At 38.4% G+C, this 22,884-nt stretch overlaps 1 protein-coding gene across 2 annotated transcripts in view; it reads right to left on the bottom strand.

Moving 5' to 3' along the window:
• LOC122553479 (echinoderm microtubule-associated protein-like 5) overlaps positions 1–22,884 on the bottom strand; it is a 220,286-nt gene that overhangs the window by 34,713 nt on the left and 162,689 nt on the right. The window contains exons 28-32 of one of the 2 annotated variants that reach the window (XM_043697282.2): positions 20,811–20,825; positions 16,252–16,260; positions 9,333–9,411; positions 7,298–7,427; positions 3,184–3,282 (exon numbers count right to left, since the gene is read on the bottom strand). In XM_043697282.2, the coding sequence (XP_043553217.2) occupies positions 3,184–3,282; positions 7,298–7,427; positions 9,333–9,411; positions 16,252–16,260; positions 20,811–20,825 (332 nt within the window). The remainder of the gene's footprint in view (positions 1–3,183; positions 3,283–7,297; positions 7,428–9,332; positions 9,412–16,251; positions 16,261–20,810; positions 20,826–22,884) is intronic. The other variant, XM_043697284.2, reaches the window with a different exon arrangement.

Here is a 22,884-nt window from a genome sequence, read left to right as displayed (position 1 = left end):
ATGTTGCAATTGTACCAGCCTCCACCACATCCTCTGGCAGCTCATTCCTCACACGTATCACCCTCTGCATGAAACGTTGCCCCTTAGGTCTCTTTTATATCTTTCCCCTCTCACCCTAAACCTATGCCCTCTAGTTCTTGACTCCCCGACCCCAGGGAAAAGACTTTGTATATTTATCCTATCCATGCCCCTCAATTTTGTAAACCTCTATAAGGTCACCCCTCAGCCTCCGATGCTACAGGGAATACAGCCCCAGCCTGTTCAGCCTCTCCCTGTAGCTCAGATCCTCTAACCCTGGCAACATCCTTGTAAAGTCTTTTCTGAACCCTTTCAAGTTTCACAACATCTTTCCAATAGGAAGGAGACCAGAATTGCACACAATATTCCAACACTGGCCTAACCAATGTTCTGTACAGCTGCAACATGACCTCCCAACTCCTGTACTCAATATTCTGATCAATAAAGGAAAGCATACCAAACGCTTTCTTCACTATCTTATCTACCTGCGACTCCACTTTCAAGGAGCTATGAACCTGCACTCCAAGGTCTCTTTCTTCAGCAACACTCCCTAGGACCTTACCATTAAGTGTATAAGTCCTGCTAAGATTTGCTTTCCCAAAATGCAGCACCTCACATTTATCTGAATTAAACTCCATCTGCCACTTCTCAGCCCATTGGCCCATATTGTTAAGATCCTGTTGTAATCTGAGGTAACCCTCTTTGCTGTCCACTATACCTCCAATTTTGGTGTCATCTGCAAACTTACTAACTATACCTCTTATGCTCGCATCCAAATCATATTACTTTTGTTGAGAAACTAGAAGATCAGAGAATAAAAACCTCACTCCTTCAGCACATATTTTGGTTTGATATTCTAGCTCAGTACAGAGGCAGTGTTATATTGTCAGAGGAGCTATCTTCTGGATGAGATGATAAACCAAGCACCTGTCCAGTTGGTCATTGAATATTCCAGAACACTAAGAGCAGCTGGACTCTTTGGGCCAGCACAGACCATCAGTCCAAACTACTAAAATAGATCCAATCTTTGATCTCCTTTATTGTTTGTAGAATGTGCAAACTGGTTACCACACAAGTCAACATAACATCACCTACACTTTTACAAAGTTATATATTAATCTGTGAAGAACTTCAGGATATTACAAGGATGTGAAAGGTGTTGTATAAATATAAGATCTTTCCTTCTTATAGACAGGTTAAGATAAAAGAGAATCTAATGAACATTTTCTACAAATTATGATAGCAAAGGACAAAATTTGTTGACAACATGTGATTAAACTCATGTTAATGTATATTGCTATAACATTTATGCAATAAAATGCACTCAGTAGGAGTAACACAGATAAATGACAAAATGTAACATTTATCTTGATACAAATCAAGATTTTCAATAGCGCTATGTGTCTATTGGTTTGACTTAATGCAAAGTGCTTGTAGCATTTTTACAATTTCTGGCTTGATTTCCCCACCTCCTTAAACCTTAAGACCAGGTCTTCCCTCTCCAGGGAATCTGCTGCTACAAAAGAGAAATACTGCAGAACTGCTAGATCACAAATGGTTTTCTTGCATCAGACTGGTTTCCCAGCAACATGCATTTATATATGGGTTTTATCGAAGCAAAATACTTTAAGATGCTTCTTCACAGGACTATTTTCAGCAACATTTGACATTGAACCACAAAAGAAGATATTAAGGTGAATCACCAAAAGCTTATTTAAACAGGTGGACTATAAGAAGCATAGCATCATAGAGCCATACAGCATGGGAACAGACCCTTCAGTCCAAACAGTCCATGTTGAACATAATGCCAAACTAAACTAGTCCGACCTGCTTGCTCCTGATCCATATCTCTCCAAAACTTTCATATTCATGTACTTATCCAACTTTTAAACATTGTAAGTGTACCCACACCTACCACTTCCTCAGGAAGTTCATTCCACACAATTGAACCACCCCGTGTGTCAAACATTTGTCCCTCGTGTATTTTTAAATCTCTCTTCTCTCACCTTAAAATATGTCCCCTAGTCTTGAAAATCCCCATCCTGGGGAAAAGACACTGACCATTAACCCTCTCGGTACCCCTCATTATTTTATAAACTTCTATAAGGTCACCTCTTAACCTCCTGCGCTCCAGTGAAAAACGTCCCAGCCTATCCAACTTTCCTTTATAACTCAGATTTTCCATACCTGGCAACATCTTAGAGAGAGGTAGTGAGGCTAATGCGTTTTGGGGTGGGCCTTTTCACTTGGGCATCTGAAAGCAATTATCATCACTGGTAGATTGATTAAAATGCTGATGGGTAAATGTACAGAATTGAGGAGCACAAATACCCAATGTTATACTGGAGAAAATTACAGGATGGAAGAGAGAGAAGCAAGGGAGAGGACAGAAAAGAACAAGGTATGGGAGGAACGGAGAAGCAAAGGAAAAATTAAGGGGAGGAAATGTCACTGGAATCAGGCTAAAGGAAGGATCTGGGAATGGAATAAGAGGACAAAAGGAAAAGGGGAGGAAGTGCCAAGGTGCGTGCTTTCTTTTTGTGTGAGGGAACACAGGAATACATCACATGTTGATGTTTCACTGCAGCTTTTCGTCATTTTGGCTCTTCAGACAGGAAGACCCAAGTATAGATGTTGCTGCTGCATACAGAATTAACGCCGTATTAAAATGATTTATGCAGACCAAATTGTGAAATCAGAAACTGTGAATATTTTACTTTTCTCTCCCCATATTATTTTCACTGCCAGTAGCTACCATAGATCAGTCTTTTCTTGTAGCCTAGAGGATTCCATAATATACCTTAGAATATGTTAAAGTAATTGAAACATACCACAGCAACAGAACTAGTTTACATTTTTGGACAGCGTGGAAAGGCTATGTGCACAATGTATTTCAACAAAAGGAAAGCTGGTACGTTCATTTTTTTTTAACCTAATGTTATCATAAACTATAATGTTGTGCCTTTAAGTTGTTTTTAAATACAAAATGTGATACATTCCATTAAGAATATTTCTCTTCCAAAAGAAAATTACAGCTCTGAACTCTGATTAATAAAATGAAATTAGAAGCTGATGTTCAAATATCTGACATTTGCATCAGAAAAGACAAAAATTACGAGAACACATTAGTAAGCGATATATTCCCTTTACCACCTTTGTACATACCGACTTGTCCTGTTGCTATTATCTTTTGGAATTTAGGATGCTGGTTAACTGTTAGGCACAGGATGTCATCTGTATGCTCAAGATAAAAAGACTGAAAGCCTAAAATAAATTGGAAGTGAAAGGAATAAGCTTTAATTCAAACTTTTCTTGAAATGTGAAAAATTAATTCACTATAAACACAATAAAAACAGGCATTGTCTGTTACTTCTAACTAAGGAGAAAAAAGGAATACTGGCCTCTTAAGAACCATTACTACAGTATTTTGGTCAAGTTCACTCATTACTGTGTACAAGACAAATTAATCTCCCTTATTTTTGAATATACTATCTGTAAATAGCCAGAAAAATAAATCAGTCTTTTGCAATTTCTTTCTCCAATGGAATCAGTCTGGTGGAGTAATAGCCAAGTTAGAACATTTTGTGACACCTTTTCACAGCGTTTCATTGGAAAGCTTTTTTGTGAGGTTTTACTTTTGTGAGACATCAATGCAACTTTAGTTCACCTGGAATTGCTGGGAGTCTTGGATAATCAACCATATGTCAATGCATATGCTTCATCTCCATTTTAAAGTTAAAGTTAAAGTATTAAACAGCATCAATCCTGTGACGAGGCAAGATGTTCACAGATTTAAAGTTGCACCATATTTACTGTGAGCACTTCATGTACTAATTGTGATAATTTATATGATTTAAAAGTAAAAGAGATATCAACCAAACCTATAATTCAACGATCCTTTCATTTAAGTACGGGTCCTTGCATCTTTTTTGTGTATTAGCACAGACGCAGTACAGCGATCGACTTGTGTTTGGGTGCACAGGAACCTTGGGGTTGTTGTGTAACAGTGCACATTAGAGGGAACATTGCTCCCAACACCACTGCATCAAATTTCTCAAGAACATCTTCAATACTGAAAACAACAAATGCTGGAGAATACAGAGGGGTCAGACAGCATTCATGGAGAGAGAGCAAGCTAATGTTTTGAGGCTAGATAACTCTTCATCTGAGTACTATAGTCCGACAGTCCCAGCAACGTACACCAGGACTGTAGCTGTTGCCTGCTTACCCTAGCAAACATTCCAAGATTAGGATAACATGCCTCATTTAAAACATACCTCATTCATAGAGTGGATGTCAGGGATTAATAGGTGATGGTATCCAGTATTGATACTAAGGGAAATATTTTGTATGATGCTGATTACTTACAGTGGGAATGTTTGCATTAATGTATTTTGCCCATATTGAGCTGTACTCTGCTATAACGTGTGCTTCAAAGATTCCAGACAGGTCTTGTCCAGGAAATTCTTGGGCAATTTTACAATCTGTAATAATGATGAATATTAACTCCTTCCAGTTTTACCCCCAGTATGGGACAATGAAAAAGATACAAATAACAAGGAATTGATTTCAGCTATTAAATTAGATTCTCTGCAGTTTAGGAACAGACCCTTCAGCCCAACAAGTCCACACCAACCCTCCGAAAAGTAACCCACCCAGACCCATTTCCCTCTGACTAATGCACCTAACATTATTGGTAATTTAGATTGGCCAATTCACCTAACCTGCACATTTTTGGACTGTGGGAGGAAACCGGAGCACCTGGAGGAAACCCCACACAGACACAGGGAGAATGTGCAAACTCCATACAGACAGTTGCCAAAAGCTTGAATTGAACCTGGGTCCCTGGCGCTGTGAGGCATCAGTGCTAACCACTGAGCCACCATGCCGCTGGCTTAGTGTTAAATGTTCAAAAACTAATGATAGGTAATTAAACTTTGAATTAGATATGAACAGGTGTTGAACGAGCCACACCAGTTGCCATTGGCTAATATAGTTTACATATCAAATTGTAAAATTTAACAACATTTGCCTGATTCAAGGATAAATTATTCTGGCTGTCTGGGGTAAACAGTGATAGAATAAGTGGCAAGAATGTAATTCCAGCATTCAAAATTGCTTCGTAATCTGCCTTCGCAGCTCTCATTTTGTATTATTTCACTGCCTTCTTGGGTCTCAAGAATGTTTGAGGCCATGGTTTATATGCCATCTCAATGCAGTCAATAAACTAATGATGTTGTATTTTAATAAGGTACCATATTATACAGTGCTCAAAAACAAATCAAAGTTTTAGCACTGTGATTTTATTCCTTAAAAAGACAATGAGCCCAAATAGTGTCATCGCATTATACAACACAGAAACAGACCCTTCAGTCCAACTCATCCATGCTGACTGAGTTTCCTGAACTAAACTAGTTATCCTTGCCTGGTTTGGCTCATATTCCTCTAAACCTTTCCTACTTATGTACTTATCCAAATGTCTTTTAAATGTTGAAACTGTACCTGCATCTATCACTTTCTCTGCCAGTTCATTCCACATATGAACTACTCTCTGTGTGAAAGAATTTCCCTTAATGTCCCTTACTTTAAAAATATGGTCCCTAGCTTTGAACTCACCCACCCTAGGGAAAAGACCTTTGTTATTCACCTTATCTATGCCCCTCTTGATATTATAAATTTCTATAAGATCACCCCCTCAACTTCCTACACTCCAGTGAAAAAAGTCCCTAATCCAGCTTCTCCTTATAACTCAAACCCTCCAGTCCCAGCAATATCCTAGTAAATCTTTCTGAACTCTCTGCTATTTAATAATATCCTTCCTATAGCAGGTGATAAGAACTGTACACAGTACTCCAGAAAAGGCCTCACCAATGTCCTGTACAAATGTTCAAACTCCCATTCATTAAAAGGTCTGAACAAAAAAGGCATATGAGCTAAACGCCTTCTTCATCACCCTCTCTATCTGTAATGCAACTTGTAAAGAACTACATATCTGAACCCCTTGATGTCTCTGTTCAACACCACCACCCAGGGCTCTACATTAATTGTACAAGCCCTGCTCTTGTTTGTTTTACCAACATGCAATACCTCATGCTTAACTAAACTAAACTCCATCTACCATTCTTCAGCCCATCGGCCCAGTTGATCAAGATGCCTTTGTAATCTTAGATAACCTTCTTCACTGTCAACTATACCACCAATTTTGGTGTCATCCACAGATTTACTAACCATGCCTCCTAAATTCTCATTCAAATTGTTTAGAAAAATGACAAACAAAAGTGGACTCCAACACCAATACCTGCAGAACACCACTGATTACAGGCCTCCTGTCTGAAAAACAACCCTCCAGCACCTCACAGGTCTCCAGTCTGAAAAACAACCCTCAAGCACCACCCTCTGTCTCCTACTATCAAGCCAATTTTGTATCCAATTGGCAAGTTCTCCCTGAATCCCTTGTGATCTAATTTTACTAATTAGTCTGGAACCTTGTCAAAAGTTTTACTAAAGTCCATGTAGACAATATCTATCACTCTGCGTTCATCAATCTTTTTGGTTATGTCCACAAAAAACTCAATCACGTTTGAGAGACATGATTTCCCAAGTACAAAGCCATGCTGACTATACCTCAACAGTCTTTGCTTCTCCAAATGCATATAAATCCTATCTCTCAGAATCATCTCCAACAACTTACCCACCACTGATGTCAGCCTCACAGGGCTGTAGTTCCCAGTCTTCTCCGAACAGCCTTTTTTAAATAAAGGCACAACATGAACCACCCTCCACTCCTCTGGCACCTGACCCGTAGCTGTATATGATACATATACCATTGTTAGGGCCCCCACAATTTCTTCCCTAATTTCCCATATGTCCTGGTCATGGAGATTTATCCACTTTTATGTTTTTTTAATACCTCCAGCACTTCATCTTCGGTAATGTGGACTGTTTTTAAGACATCAATATTTATTTCTGAGTTCCCTAACATCCATTTCTTTGCCCACAGTAAGATATTTGTTTAGTATCTCTCCCATCTCCTGCGGATTCACACTTGGACAACCTTGTTGATCTTTAAGGGGCCTTATTCCCTTCCTAGTTGCTCTTTTGCTTTTAATGTACATGTCGAATTTCTTTGGATTATCCTTAACCTTATCTGCCAACTTCCACACAGCTGTATCATATTTTGCATGCAAAGTTGCCATATTTTTCAAGTAAATGAACTTTGCTTGTAAAAGACCGAAAATGGTTGTACAGAAATATTTTAAATAGCATATTAATACCCTACCTGTGGCAATATTGTGGACAATTCCAATCGATGCTGTGTGGTAAATGATATCAGTACCATCATTTAAATAATGTACATTGTTTCGACAGTCATTACCACGATATCCAAATGCCAATGCCAAGGTGAGGTCCTACCAAATAAATAGAAAATAAATTTCCAGAAACTTACTCCTAGATATGTGAAGGAGAACATTTCAGAGAGTGCAATATATACCTGAGGCTGGGGACTTCCCTGTTTTGGTCGAGGTGTAGGGATGAGACAAACCAGCCCCATGAACAAAATGTCCCACTGGATCCAGTGCCAATTAGTGATGAGCCAGTGGGCTTACCAGCCAATCCATTCTCAACTCAGAGGTGTCACATGCTGCTTGAAGCTGCTGGCCAATCAGAGGTGGCAGCACTGAACAAAAGCACCATTTCGAAGGCCAAGACTGTTGGCTGAACAACTGTAGTGGGAAGGTGAGATCTTTTTTGGGTGGTGGGGTTTCACAGGAGAAGAGGGTCAGGAGAGTCAGAGGCAAAAGCAGGGAGGGGGCTTTAAGTAGCCAACATACCCCAGAATGTGGCAATTGGGGACCCCATCCCAAAATTTGGCAAGTAGGAAGGCCACCCTATTATAGAGGTCCAGGAGACTGCCACTTCTTTTTAACCTGCAAGGAATACAGTTAGCAGGCTGGTGGTGCATAGACCACTGATTAATTGATCACTTAAGGGCCTTAATTGACAGCAGGTCAGGAGGACGGACCATGGACCATCTTGCCCAGGCCTTAATTCAAGGCATTGAGAAGGGGGCAGCTATCTCCTTGGTGCCAACCTGACCAATTATGTGCCCTTTTTGCCACCTTCTCCACAACCTGTGGAGGAGAAAACCCCAGCCTTAATCATCAGCACTGATTTTTCTGGAAAGCCAAGCACAAAATATATATTCCAACTAGAACGCCAATCAGCTGGAATGATTTGAAATGATACAATATAGCTTTAAACACATTAGTCTACCACTATTTGTCTACTTTTGTACGATGACATTGAATCCTCACTGACTTTTACACCAAATCCAAACTTACTGACATGGCCAGCAGACATTCCCACCCATATTTGACTGCTGACACATAAATTAGACTTCACAATTTCAGCCCTTTCAATATTGTGTGGATGACTAACCAGGTACCTAGGATTCGAGATGACACCTTGAAGGTAGATGTGCTTTTAAAGCTTACACATTTCTATGTGTCACTTAAAAAAAACCTTTGCACCTGTTCACTTCGTTTGGTGTTAGATGGTTAAATATTGAAGACAGATTGCACAAAACTAATGTGCATTTCCTCAAGTTTGCAAGATGGATGGCTATTGGACAAGCTAATAGGAGTGTTTAAATCTTTGCGATGCAGTAGCATAGTCACAAATAATCTATTTCTTCTGGTGAAACTTGAAGAAATAATCTTAAAATTACAACTAGTCCACTTAGGAATGAAATCAGGTAACAATTTTTCAACACAATGAGTGGTGAAAATGTGGAATTAGTTCCTTTGCATCTCCAAGCAGGCTTATTAGACTTTTTCTTATGTTAAGCTGCCACACTTGGGCTGGTCATACAGGTACATACTGTTCTGTCCCTCCTTTGTTGTTGCTTTCTTTGGTGAGCATATTGTTTGAAGTGGCAGCTTCTCTCCTCTAGCTTGTATAGAGAAACACAACATTTTACCTTCCCTTTTTTACAATGTTTTCTAACCTCCCTTCTAACACCACAGGAATTTTTTTTTTTTGCAAATACAGTAATTTCCTGACTAAATAATTTTGGCTATAATCTCCTTGAGAAGTAGTTGCAGGCTTTGAATTCCAACACCAAGTTCTAGCTCCTCCTCATAACTACTGCTCTCTCAACAACACCCCCACCCCAAAATTCTATTCAACCATGTTCATAACAATAGGAGCTCAAACATGCTTCTACAATGTTTTTTCTAAGGAGGTCAGTGAATGGAGAAATCTATGATATAGCATGAATCATTCTTTTTAAAGATCAATTTTCAACCATTTACCTCAATGGGTTTCTTTTTCTTCCCAACATTGTTGGTCTGTAGTTTCTCAGGCTGAGGCAGTGCCCTACTAACAGGTGGTCTGAAATAAAGAACTGTGAATAAGAAAAGCCCGTCTGTCACCCATTCCATTAAAGACTTATTATACACTAACAATTCAAAGTACATACACTTTTCCTCAGCTGTAGAAGCTTCAAGCAGCAACAAACATGTTTGCATTGGAATGGTTTGTAAAATATTTACTTTTAGTGAATTATTTCTAGATGCACAGATAATGTAATCCTTTCAAAGGAATACTGAAATTCAATAGGAGAAACTATAAAAGTATGTATATACGGGGCTTATTCATCAAATGCTGTCTGTGTTTTGTAGACAATTTCAATTTAAGATCAAATGGTCAAAACAAAATCAAGTCTTGATTTTACAAAATTGGAATAAAATGAACTTTCCTGCTCCAAAGTAACTTAACTTATCAGACACTAGATGTCCTGAATTGGAGTTTTAGTCTTTAAAAAAAACAAAAAAAAAACACAATAGCTGTTGAAAAGTGCATGAAAAGGAGTAAAAATGACATTTTGCAAAAGTTAGAAGAGTGGGCCCTGCAAATGTGCGAAATTTTGAGCTAGATTGAGCATAATGCTAACATATTGCAAAGTCAAATTAACTGATCTGCAATAGCATTTTTTTGGTTAAGATCATTTTTTTTAGAGAAATATCACAACAATCAAAACTGTAATGGCATTTTTCTAATTTGCAAATATTAAGAAAATATATGTAAGGGTTAAGTCTCAAGATTCACCATCGCTAACTCCAGAATTGAAACAAGGACATATCAGCAATTTGAATTATTTCAACTATGCTAAGCTGTTATCATATAAATCCACCACCATATGTTTGACACTTTAGTTAAAGAATATGGTTTGTGGGCAATGTCATGTTCAAGAACTATAAATTAAATTAACTTTTGCAGGCTCTTTGGAAAAAAAAAACATGCTGTCTGCTTTGTTGAAAAGGTACTTGCTATCTTAGTCAAAGCAGTTAATATTATGATTAATATAGAAAACATCAGATACTTAAAAGACCTTTGGATGTACAATACACATTTCTTTAAAGCACATGGGGCAAGATTTTCCCAAGAGTGGCAATCTCTCACAGAAAAATTGTGTTTCACAACTTGTTGCACATCTAGCCAAACTGATAGTGCAGTTACAACGCTAGCATCTTGCTGACAACTTTAAATTGCCCACTATGTCCTGTACACAAAAGAAGAACAAATTGAACCCAGCCAATTACCATCGCAACTGATCCTCAGTTTGAGTTCCACCAGCACCACTCTGCTCAGTTTGGTTCAAACATGGACAAAGGAGCTGCATTCCAGAGGTGAATGAGAGTGACTGCCCTTAACATTAAGACATAATTTGAAAGTGTGGCATCAGGGAACCCTAGAAAACCTGGAGTCAATGGAAATAAAGGGGAAATATCTCTATGGTTTGAAGTCACATCTGGCACAAGGAAAATGGTTTGGTTTTACTTGTTGGAAGTCAATCATCTCGGCTCCAGGACATAACTGCAGGAGTTCCTCAGGGTAATGTCTTAATCATCTTCAACTGCTTAATCAACAATCTTCCCTCCATCATAAGGTAAGAAGAGGGAAGTTTGCTGATAATTGCATAATTTTCAGCACTATTTACAATTCCTCAGATTCTGTCACAGTCCATGTCCAAATGCAGCAAGATTGTAACGAGGTCAACCAGGTAGACCTCAGAATAGAAGTTCACTGATTGGGGTTGCTAATCTGGTCCAATTAGGGAGACCTGGCTAACAGATAAGAACAGGAGCGTCAGCTATCCTGGTCACTCTGAGAGCTGGTTCTGAGGGAGCTGTATCTTCCATGTGTAAATAAAGGGTGACTTGGTGATGGGAAACCAGACTGTCTGGGGTTATTTCAGTGGTGATGAGAGAAAAGCATAGTCCTGATGAAATTCACTCACAACAGTGGTCTTTGAATTGGGGTAAGCATTTCTGGCATCATGCCATTATTTGGCAGGTTTGAATTGTTCGATCCTGCAGTCAAAGACTGGGCCCAGAACATGGAAAGTACATGTTATTTTTTTTTCTAGCAAATGATATTGGAACAGATGAAAAGCAAAGAGTAATTCCCCTGACAGCTTGTGGACCTGCAGCTTTTTGGTTATTAGGAGCCTAACTTTTCCTGAGGCACCAAATACTAAAATCTTCCAAGCATTGACAGATCTAATTAAGGGAATGTTATGACTCCATGCCTCCTCTAACTCTGAGATGTTATCAGTTTTACTCAGCAAATCAAGAACCAGGGGAGTCGGTTTTGGGATTTTTGACTAGGTTAAGATGACTAGCAGAGACAGGTAAAAACAATGACTGCAGATGCTGGAAACCAGATTCTGGATCAGTGGTGCTGGAAGAGCACAGCAGTTCAGGCAGCATCCATGCTGCCTGAACTGCTGTGCTCTTCCAGCACCACTGATCCAGAAGATAGCAGAGGCAGGTGGCCTTTAATAAAATGCTGAAAGACCATTTGGTATGTGGGATTAATGATGTAGCTACGCAAAAGCTCTTACTAGCTGAAGCCCAACTGGACTTCAAACAGGCACTACAACTGGCTTTATTATTGGAAAATGTGGCAAGTGGACCATATGAGTTGCAGGGTATTCTGATGGAAGTGGAATCACTTGCCAGTATGACTGAGCTTGGGGAACACCACTTCACCACTTGAATGAAGGAAATTTCATATCCTCACCCAGGACATAGCCTGAAAAGAGGGACTCGAGGTCAGACCGCAGCAAAATCACAAATAATGTAGCCAAGCTTTGGCTAAACAATTAATATTTTCTTCAGGATCCGGGCCACAAGCTATTGTAGTTGCTGCTGTGTGGACTCAAGACAGCAAGAGTCCCACTAGACCGGAGTTGAGTAAAAGAACTCATAGGTCAGTATCCAGGAGTGTGCACACCCTGGAAAGCCCACCTACATCTGTCTTGAAACAATTAAATTGCTTAGCAACATCCAAATCAGAACCAATAAAAATAAATGTCTAGTTAAATGAGAGAATTCAGAAAAGATTCACCAGAATGTTGCCATGAATGGTAGATTTGAGTTATAAAGATAGGCTGAAACATTATTTCACTGGAGCATAGAAGGTTGAGGGATGACCTTAGAGATTTATAAAATCATGAGAGACGTAGATAAGGTGAATAGCAAGAGGTAGGGGGATTCAAGACTAAGGGGCATATTTTTAAGGCGAGAGGAGAAAGATTTAAAAAGGAGATGGGGGCAACTTTTTTTTAAAACACAGAAAGTGGTTCATTTATGGAATGAACTGTCAGAGGAAGTGGTGGATGCAGATACAGTTACAACATTTAAAAGACATTTGGATAAGTTCATGAATAGGAAAAGTTTGGAGGGATATGGTCCAGACACAGGCAAATGGGATGAGTTTGGTTTGGGAACATGGACTAGTTGGACCGAATGATTTGTTTCTATGCTGTATGACTGTAGGACTCTAAATTCTTCTGGGATGTTTTGGGTGCAAGAGGCAAGCCACTATGCATTACACACTGCCCGTATCAGAGGCAGAGTTGGAGGAATTTGACCTGATGCTAAAACACCCCAGAAGCTGTTACAAAGAAAAGAACTGGCCTATGTCCACAGACTCAGAGAGGGGAGGGTTGTAGTGATTATAACAAAGTCAGCTAGATGCATCTGATAGGATGAGTTCCCTGATTGGGGTTAATAATTTGGTCCAATTGGGAGCCCTGGCTGACAGATAAGAAGAGTAACCCATCCAGTCCCATTTCCCTTTGACTAATGCACCTAACACTACGGACAATTTAGCATGGCCAATTCACCTAACCTTCAGGAATTGAACCTGGGACCCTGGTGCTGTGAGGCAGCAGTGGTAACCACTGAGCCACCATTGATTCTGAGAGCTGGCTCTGAGGGAACTGGATTAGTTTCAAGGACTCTCCATGTGTAAATAAAGGGTGACTTTATGATGGAATACTGATCTCTGTAGAGTTACTTCAACTGGGGCATTATCCAGTTTTGGGCCGACAAGTGGCAAGTAACATTCGTACCAAATAAATGCCAGCCAATGACCATCTCCAAGAGGGAAGAATTTAACCATTGCCACTTGGCATTTGATTGAGTTACTAACATCAAATCCCTCAATACCAACATTCTGAGGACTAGCATTGACCAGAAACTGAACTGGACTAGCCACTTATATACTCTAGCAGTAAGAGCAGGTCAGAAGCTAGAAATCCTGGAGTGAGTAACTCATCTCCTGACTTCCCAAAGCTTGTCCATCATCTACAAGGCAAAGTCAGCAGTATGATGGAATATTGTCAACTTGCCTGGATGGATGCAGCCCAACATTACTCAACAAACATGATGCCATCCATAAGCAGCCCACTTGATTGGTACCACATTCACCCCCTCCACCACAAATGCTCAGTAGCGGCAGTTTTTACCTTTAAGATGCCCTGCAGAAATTCTCCAAAGCTCCTTCAATAGCACCTTCCAAACTTACCACAATTATCCATCCATAAGAAAAAGGGCAGCGGATACATGGAAACACCATCACCTACAAGTTCTTCTCCAAGCCAGTCACCAACCTGACTTGAAAATATATTTCTATTCTTTCACTGTTGTTCGGTCAAATACCTAGAATTCTCTCTCTCCCCTGCGGCATTAGGGGTCGAACTACAGCAAATGGACTGCAGCTGTTCAAGAAGCACCACCTTCTCAAGGACAACTAGGGATGGACAATGATTGTTAGCCCAGCCAGTGGTGCTGTGATGAAGCTGCTCCTTGAACAAGGTTATCCAGTCCTCGGCTTTTATTTTCCAGAGAGGTCATAAACAACACAAGTTCCAATAGCTAACAGATACTACCTCAGACAGAAGGCTTTCACATTAGAATAAATAGTTGTACAATGAAAGGGGAGTGGCCAGTTCTCCCTGTTTAGCTTTTCACTAGTTTGGTTTTTTTAGCAATAGTGTAAATAAATGCTGCTAGACCCAGATCCAGGCTGGTACTCTCCCTCTCTCTCTCTCTCTCTCTCACTTCTATCCTGTAAGAACTTGTGTTTGATTTTACCTTTTGTGCCAAGGAGTGTTTTATAGGGACTATTGCAATATTTTGGAACAGCATCAGTAAGAGAGATTATCTGTTGGGTTTTTGAAAAGGGTACGTATTCGGTATTCTGTTTTCTGTTCTTTCTGTTCATTTGGTAATCTTGTAAAACTAAGTGGTTTGACCAGCTGATTCTCTCCTGGAATATTTGCATTATACCTGCTTAAAACAACTAGCAAAATTAGGGTCTGGGCTATTTTCTTGAGATGTTTTGATGGGTATGGCCTGGTCCATAACAGTGCCCATATCCATTGAATGTTTAAATGGTAGGGTGCCAGGTAATTAGAGTGTAAGTGGTGAAGAGTGCCAGGGGAAGGATGCCAAGTGTGTAGGGAGTAGCATGTCAGGTAAGTAAGGTGCCAAGTGAGTTGGATTCCAGGGGTAGATATGGTGTGAGGTGGTGGGGAGGTGGAGGGGGGGGGGGGGGGGGGGGGGGTTTATGTGGGGATCAGGTCATGACTGGGGTGTTTAAAGGATCTTGGGGAAGTATAGGTGGGATGTGAGTAGCAAATATGGAGCTGATTTAATAGTTACATAGGGGAGTTAGACTATGTATTTAATAGTCTAACTTTTCTAGAGTAATTACATTAATTTCATCAGAACCCACTGAAGTCTCAATTTAGACAAACACGTTTGGAGCATTCCAGGCATAAAAGGGATAGCCTAGTGGAAAATTTAATTCCCTGGGCAATTCCTTTGTAGAGTTGACAATAGGGACTCACTGCAGCTATATAGAATTTTATTTAGATCACATTTGAAATATTGTGTAAAGTCCTGGTCACCACACTACCAAGAAGGCTCTGGAGGCTTTGAAGAGGGTGCAGAAATTGTTTAGCAGGATGTTGCCTGGATTGGACGATATTAGTTAAGAGGAGAGATTGGACAAACTTGAATTGTTTTCACTTGAACGTCGAAAGAGATGGGTTGATCTGATAGAAGTTCATAAATTTGAAAGGCACGGATAGAACAGATCCCAGGGTAGAAAGGTTAAAGGTAAAAGGGGCAAGTTTAAAGGAGATGTGCGAGGCAATTTTTTTTTAAACACAGAATGATAAGTGCCTAGAATGTGCTGCCAGAGGTTTTGGTGATAGATGCAATAGCAATATTTAAGAGGCAGCTGGACAAACATATGAATAGGCAGGGAACAGAGATATACAGACCGCATAGAAACACAAGGTTTAGAAAGGCATCATATGTTGGTGCAGTCTTGTTGGGCCGAAGGACCTGTACCTGTGCTGTGTGGTCTTTTGTTCTTTGTATTGCTCTGAATTTCTGAGGGACTCCTGACGGAATCTCTACTCCAAAATGCAAAGCTTCCTTCTTCCATAAAAAAAATGTGTAGTCAAAGACACAATCTGTGCAAATTGCCCCTCTGAAAATCTGGCCCAAAGTTTCTAATTAAATTTCAATGTTTTATAAAATACATAACCTTTGAACAATGACATAGCAGTCAACAATTCTACTAATAACAATTCTACTAGTAAAGTTAGTCAAGTATAGAATTCATTAAAACTTAATTTATTTTAAAATGGTGCGATTTAAAATGATTAACGCTGATATCATTAGAAAGTTATCTGAAAACAGACGTCAGGCAGGCTTGCATTATATAAAAATAATAAGAGTTTACTCTCTGCTCCTGTTTATTCATGCTGGAATACATTTGTATTTATCATTTTTATACATTTACCTATGACATGAGGGTGTGAATCTTTATAAATGCACAATGTAATTACATGGAAAATATAATTACCTTGACCCTCTTGACAGCAGCAATCAAGACAAGAGCAATAGTTATTATAATTTGTAAACTTTTATACAACTTTGGATACATTTGTTAATATGGAAAATAAAGTTAAACTCCATTTTCTCATTTTACATTATATGCACTATACTCTATATATAAACTTATTTTAACCAATTAGGCAATCTCCTTAACAATAGATTTCTTATACAATCTGTATTTATACAGTATCTTTAATATAAAACAAAGATGACAAGCACTTCAGAGAAGAAGAGAAGCAGTAAGCACGTGTAGGTGATTTGGAGCTTGATTGAAGGTGGAGAGTGAGCTAGAGGTATATAGGTAAGGATTTTCAGAGATGGATGAAAGTTCTGCTTCCAACAGTAGAACAGGGAAGATCAAGTTAGAGTCAACTAGTTGAAGAGCCCGATCTTTGAAAGGAAAAGCCAAAGAGTTCTTTGCATTTAATTTTAAGGCATGGGTGAGAAAACATTTTTTTTTAAAAAGGAGGCCATCACAGCCTTGGAGAAATCAGATTTGTGGATTGTTACCCCCTCCATGAATCATATTAATTTAACAGAACTGCTTTCAAGGGAATCAAACCAGATTCCAATTGAGTGAAGGTCATTCCATTTCAAACATAGTAGCAACACTGAAAAAATTCCACATGCAAGGTTTTTGCTTATGTCATTACCCAACAGACAGGACAGTAACTTCAAAGTAACCGTATACCTGTACATTATAAATGTGATTTTCTATTTGTTATCATTATAATGGAAAAGAATAGTTGACTCAGAAATAAATCTATAGAGACCACAAATGTGAATGTTGAGCTGTTGGTCTATTCCAGTGGGCTAAGAACTAACACAAAAACAGATATTGCTGGAAAATCTCAGGTCTGGCAGAAGGGTTCTGAAGAAGGTTCACTGGACCTGAAACATTAACACTGACGTCTCTCCACAGATGCTGCCAGACCTGCTGAGTTTTTCCAGCAATTTCAGGTTTTGTTTCAGATTTCCAGTATGGGCAGTTCTTTCTGTTTTTTTGGCTGAGGATTAACTCTGTTACAGTAGAATTGGAATACTGAATGTAGCTTTGCCTATAGAATCAAACATTGAACCACCTTGTAAATTGCATATGGAACCTATTGAAAATGAAAGCAAGGTGGCAACTATCCAAAAGTCACAAACAAGTAATGAAGACCGCAGCAAAGGTAGGTAATCTAATTCTGTCCGTTTCCTCTACATGTTTGATTAAGTCTACATCTAGTCAATGTCATAGAGTTGTTGAAGTAAGGGAAGTGGGTTGTTGATGGAAAAGCACAGCAGGTCAGGCAGAGTCTCAGGAGCAGGAGAATCGACATTTCAGGCATAAGCCCTTTGTCAGGAATAGCATCAGGAATTCCTGAAAAAGGGCTTATGCCCGAAACAAGAATTCTCCTGCTCCTCGGATGCTGCCTGACCTGCTACATTTTTCCAGCACCACACTCTCGACTCTGATCTCCAGCATCTGCAGTCCTCATTTTTTACTACCTGCTGATGGAAAAGCTTGGCTTAAGGGTGAGTGTGCCCCAAAAAGTATCTTCTTTGGAAACAGTTAGACAATATACTGTTTCCAGTTCTTCATCTATCTCCCAAAATCATTAACACTTCACACTATGATTCATGAATGGTAGTTTCAGGCTCGAGTAAAGAAAGCGATTGTTACATGTTATTGGCCATAGAAGAAAGTCTGGTTCAATCTAATTTTTCACTGACATCTTATCAACATTTGCATTTCAGTAGACGATACTAATGTCAACCAAGCATGTGAAGCACTGATTATTTTCCTCTCTAACTGATGGTCATTCTGATGGACTATAGCATATCTGACCATCCTACAGCAATACCCTCACCACAGATTAGCTATCAATTATGAGATTTCCGATTTCAAATACTTGGTAATAACCCTAATGGTGCTTTTACTCACTAGATCACGAAGAGCCCTGTAGTAGTGTTTAATTGCTATGTATGATTGAGTCACCTGCCCCATATAACCACCAAGGAGTGGGAGTGCTAAAATTATTTACGAGTCAAGTATCCTCCTTCTATATTGTAAATATCAATTATTTTTCAATGGCTGTTCCACAGTCGAAAGAGGTTAGCATAGCAGGACATGAGTGAGACTTTTATTCCATTTAATGTCATGATCCCTTTATAACAACAGTACATGTTCCATCATTGATGTAGCAATGCACTAGGTATTTTTGGCATGTTGCCCACATCAAAAGTATTAGATTTGAAAGAGGCAAATTTAAAGTAATAATTGTGTTCAGTCATTGACAAACAGATCCAATTTCATTTTCCACATCAAAGCCTTCCAATTTAAAGTCAACAATTCATTCGACTGCATTCAGTGGTAAATTGACATTATTTAAATTTGCTCTTCTTTGACAGAAAATACTTATCTTGAGCAAAGTATTTGACCCATTGCAGTGTTGGCAGTGGCAAAAAACTGAAACCCAGACATATCACATTTAAGCAAATTAGAACTTTATAGGATAGTTACATTTTCATAATTATTTTTTTCATAATAATTCACTATTATTATATATGAAAAATCAAATTATTTCTTATTTTGTTTTAACAAATTCAAATCAAGAGGATTAAACTGCAGAAAAGCATGTATCCTTCATGAAGAGATAATTGTCAGTGGCAGAGGACTCAGGCTTGGGACTTCATGATTAAAAATGTTGATAAATATACCTGGGCCTATCAGACAAAGAACAATGAAAACAGATTAATTTGCAAAGCTTAAGCTTTAAAACCAAGAACTGCAGTCAACCAAGGAAATGATTGTGTGAACCTGGCAGGATGATAGGACAATTACTGAAATTCAAAAGTACAGCTATTAATAGCATCAAAGACCACTGTCTAGAAATAACAATTATATATTCTTACAATTGTACTTAGATATATAAATGTCATTAGTGTACATTCTCATCAAAAAAATAAAACATTTTGGACTTAAATAATGTATTTTATATCCTCAGAAAATTCTGAAGTATTTCACAGGCAGGGAATTTGCGAAAATTAATTTGAGCAAACACACCCCCACAAACAGCAACATACTTCATCTACTTTTGTATTGCTGACTGTGGGATGAGAGTTGATAGGGTTCCAGGGGAACACATTGTTCTTACTTGAAAATGTTTTGTAGCTTTTAAATCCACTTCAATAGGCAAATGAGGCTGTTGGTATAATTTTATTAACTGAAAGCCAGCACCTACAACAATGCACCATTTCCTTGTACTGGAGTTGGTTTTACATTCAGAGCCTGAAGTGAAAGTACTTCTGACCCAGTCAAACTAAGATAGTACTGGGGCAGATCTTCCTACTTCTCAAAATCTTCTTCTATCGTCTTTTTTCTGCTGGCCTTTCTATTTGCAAATTAATTAGCTAGTTTACAGTAAAAGTGGGCAAGCACAATTTCTACAAATTTACTATCTTTAATTAATCAATTTATGTTGTTAAAATATTCATTTTGCATGTTGTAAGAGAGGTAAAGATGAACTTAGTAGCAAGATAATATTTGCTTACAACTGCCTGCATGGATAGAAGATTGGAGGAACTAAAAGTATAACAGGTTGACGAGCATGGTTAAAGCAAATGGATCAGATACCCTTAAGCCAGGGATTTGGTTCAAATTCAGCTCAGGTACTGGAAAGAAAGTTTCCAACACAATAAATATTGTCAGTCCCATTATTTTCAGACTGAGCTATGTTGCTTACTAGACATAAACATATACCTTCAGATACTTTGTGGGCAAGCCAGTGTGCAATGTTCATTATGATGATAGTGTCAGAACTGACTGATTGCTCTGAAGCTAATGCTGAAAACAAGCATTACTACTAGCTTACATTAAGACAGCTAATGCAAGATCTTCCCATGAAACAAGATTACATTCAAAACAGTCCTTTTATGAATACTTCCCAGAGATAATTCTAGCTAACCTTCACAGCCTGTTTTGATGGATGATAATATGCAGAGGCTGCTTCACCGAGAAACGGAGAAGTTATAGCCAAGGTGAAAATCAAATAGGGAACTTCCTGTTGTAAAACATATTGCAAAGTTTGGATAGGAACATAGAGGGCACCTGAAATCATAAAATGTAAATAGCATCTATAAAGCAATATGAAAAACAAAGTACAAGAGTTCCTAGAAATTTACAAACAAAAGTCAGAAAATGCTGGGAATACTCAGTGGGTCTGGCAGCATCTGTGGAGAGTGAAACGCATCAGTTAGTTTTCGACCTTTCATCAGTTTGATCCTACAATGATAACTTTTTCTCTCTCTCCACATTATACTGGAATTACTAAGTATTTTGATCATGCTGTGCTTTAATTATCAACAATATATATTTCCTTTGATACATAATATGCCTCTCACCTTTCAGAAGGTTAAAATATACTAAAGAATAATGGTTTGAATGTTTCAGATATCAGTGAAAGAATAATTAAATTCATTATTTGATACATTTGTTGTCTTGCTGTGTTTTACGATAGCTAAATGCATAAGTGTTGTGCTTACCTGACTATTCCCTGCCTTCAGAGATAGCAAGACACACAGAAAAAGGAGGGAATGAGCAAGAATTAGCAGAAAAGTTTGAAAATAGATTTAGAGATTTCAGCTTACAAGTCACTAGATGAACATAAAATATTTTGCGATTAAAATGTTTTTATAATGCATTTCATATAAAAATGCTTCAAAGTACAATACATTGCTTTTCCTTTATAACTATGAAGCAAATAAATACATATTTTGCATCAAACTAAGAAAATAATTTTCACAAAATTGCCTGTATTACTCTGTTGAAATAGATTAATTAAGAATACAGCATCTCTTTTAATCATGCTATTCCTTTGCAATGCTTGTACAAAACTATGCAAGAGCAAAGTACCCTTTGAGGCAACTCTGAATGTTGAATATTGAATCAATTTAGAGGTTGTTCCATAAAATGTGCAAAACCCTCATGATGGAGTTGCTGCAGCAGTGACAACACCACCCTCCACACTGTTACAGGAGCTGAAACCTTACAAAAATATGATGGTCAATAATGTCCCCTTTCGCTGTAATCAATAATGAAGGTACAAATTCTACTCAAAATTAGAATGGTTTGGGAAGTTATTTCTCCCCTGTGGTTTCCACTTAAACATAATGGTATCTCAATAATGGTTACAAGATCACACCCAATAACTTCCACTAGCAGATAAAGGGGAAACAAGTAGATGAATATATTTGGATTTCCAGAGGGCAGTCAATAAGATAGCAAATTAGAGCTATGAAGACAACAGACCATGGGGTTAAGAGCAGAATTTTGTCACATGGTATTCATGTCACATGTTAGGAACAAAAATAAATTAATCAATGGCACAATTAGAGCTCAATGGGTATGATCTTATAGGCATTACAGAGACTTGGTTTACAAGGAGATCAAAGCTGGGAACTAGGTATTCAGCGGTAAATGAACTATTGAAAGGAGAAGAAGAAAGGAAAGGGTGTTGGAGTGTTGCAAGAAACAATCTTGGGCTGGAAGACATTGAATCTGCATGACTGGAGGTAAGGAATAGCAAAGGAAAGATGACACTAATGGTAATATGCAAAAATCCCTAACAGTACCTATTCATTTGGACAGACAATAAAACAGAAGATAATTAGGTCATTTTAAAAGGCAGCACATTAATCACGGCTGACTTTAATCAGCATGTAGATAGGGAAAATCAAATTAGTGAAAGTAGCCACCAGAAATAATTCATAGAACGTATTTGGGACAGTTTCCTAGAGCAATATGTTGTTGATCTAACCAAGCATTAGGATATTCTTGATCTGGTAATGAGTAATGAGGCACATTTAATAAATGATCCGCTGAGTAAAAATCCCCTTGGCAACAATAACCGTAACATCATAGACATCAGCATTCAGTTTGGGAGTGAAAAACACAGCTTAGAAATTAGAGCAGAGTTGGCCGGAGTGGACTGGAAAACAAGTTTAGCAGAAAGGAAGGTTAATGAATAACAGGTAGACATTTAAAACATCCTTCATTGCTCACAACAGATATATCTCAATGAAGAAGAATTCTAAATAAAGGTTCACCATGGTTAGCCAAAGAAATTAAGGATAACATCAAATTGAAAGAAAAAGTATCCTATGTAACTAGAAATATAGTATCCCAAGATTCTGGAAAATTCCCAGAGGATTGGAAAACTGCCAATGTAACATCTTTATTCAACAGAAACAAAGAACAGGTAACTTTCGGCCACTTAGTTTAACACCTGTCATTGGGAAAAATGCTATTATAAAGAATGTAAAAGCAGAGCATTTAGAAATACATTTAGAGTCGGCAAAGCTTCATGGACAGGAAATCTTGCCAGATAAATTTATCAGAATTATTTAAGGAGGTAATAAGCAAGCAGATAAAGGGGAAACAAGTAGATGAATATATTTGGATTTCCAGAGGGCAGTCAATAAGATAGCAAATTAGGACTACTGAAGACAGCAGACCATGAGGTTAGGAGCAGAACTTTTGCATAGATTGAGGATTGGCTAACTAACAGACAGGGTAAATGCAGGAAGGATGTTCCTGATAACTGGGAGTGCAGAACTA

This window comes from Chiloscyllium plagiosum, unplaced genomic scaffold (assembly GCF_037043375.1).
Source record: "Chiloscyllium plagiosum isolate Xiang-an unplaced genomic scaffold, Cpla_swu_hap1 HiC_scaffold_8, whole genome shotgun sequence".
In the NCBI taxonomy this organism is placed as follows: Eukaryota; Metazoa; Chordata; class Chondrichthyes; order Orectolobiformes; family Hemiscylliidae; genus Chiloscyllium; species Chiloscyllium plagiosum.
Note: the sequence above shows the minus strand (reverse complement) of the source record. Positions and strands in the feature narration are given on the sequence as shown.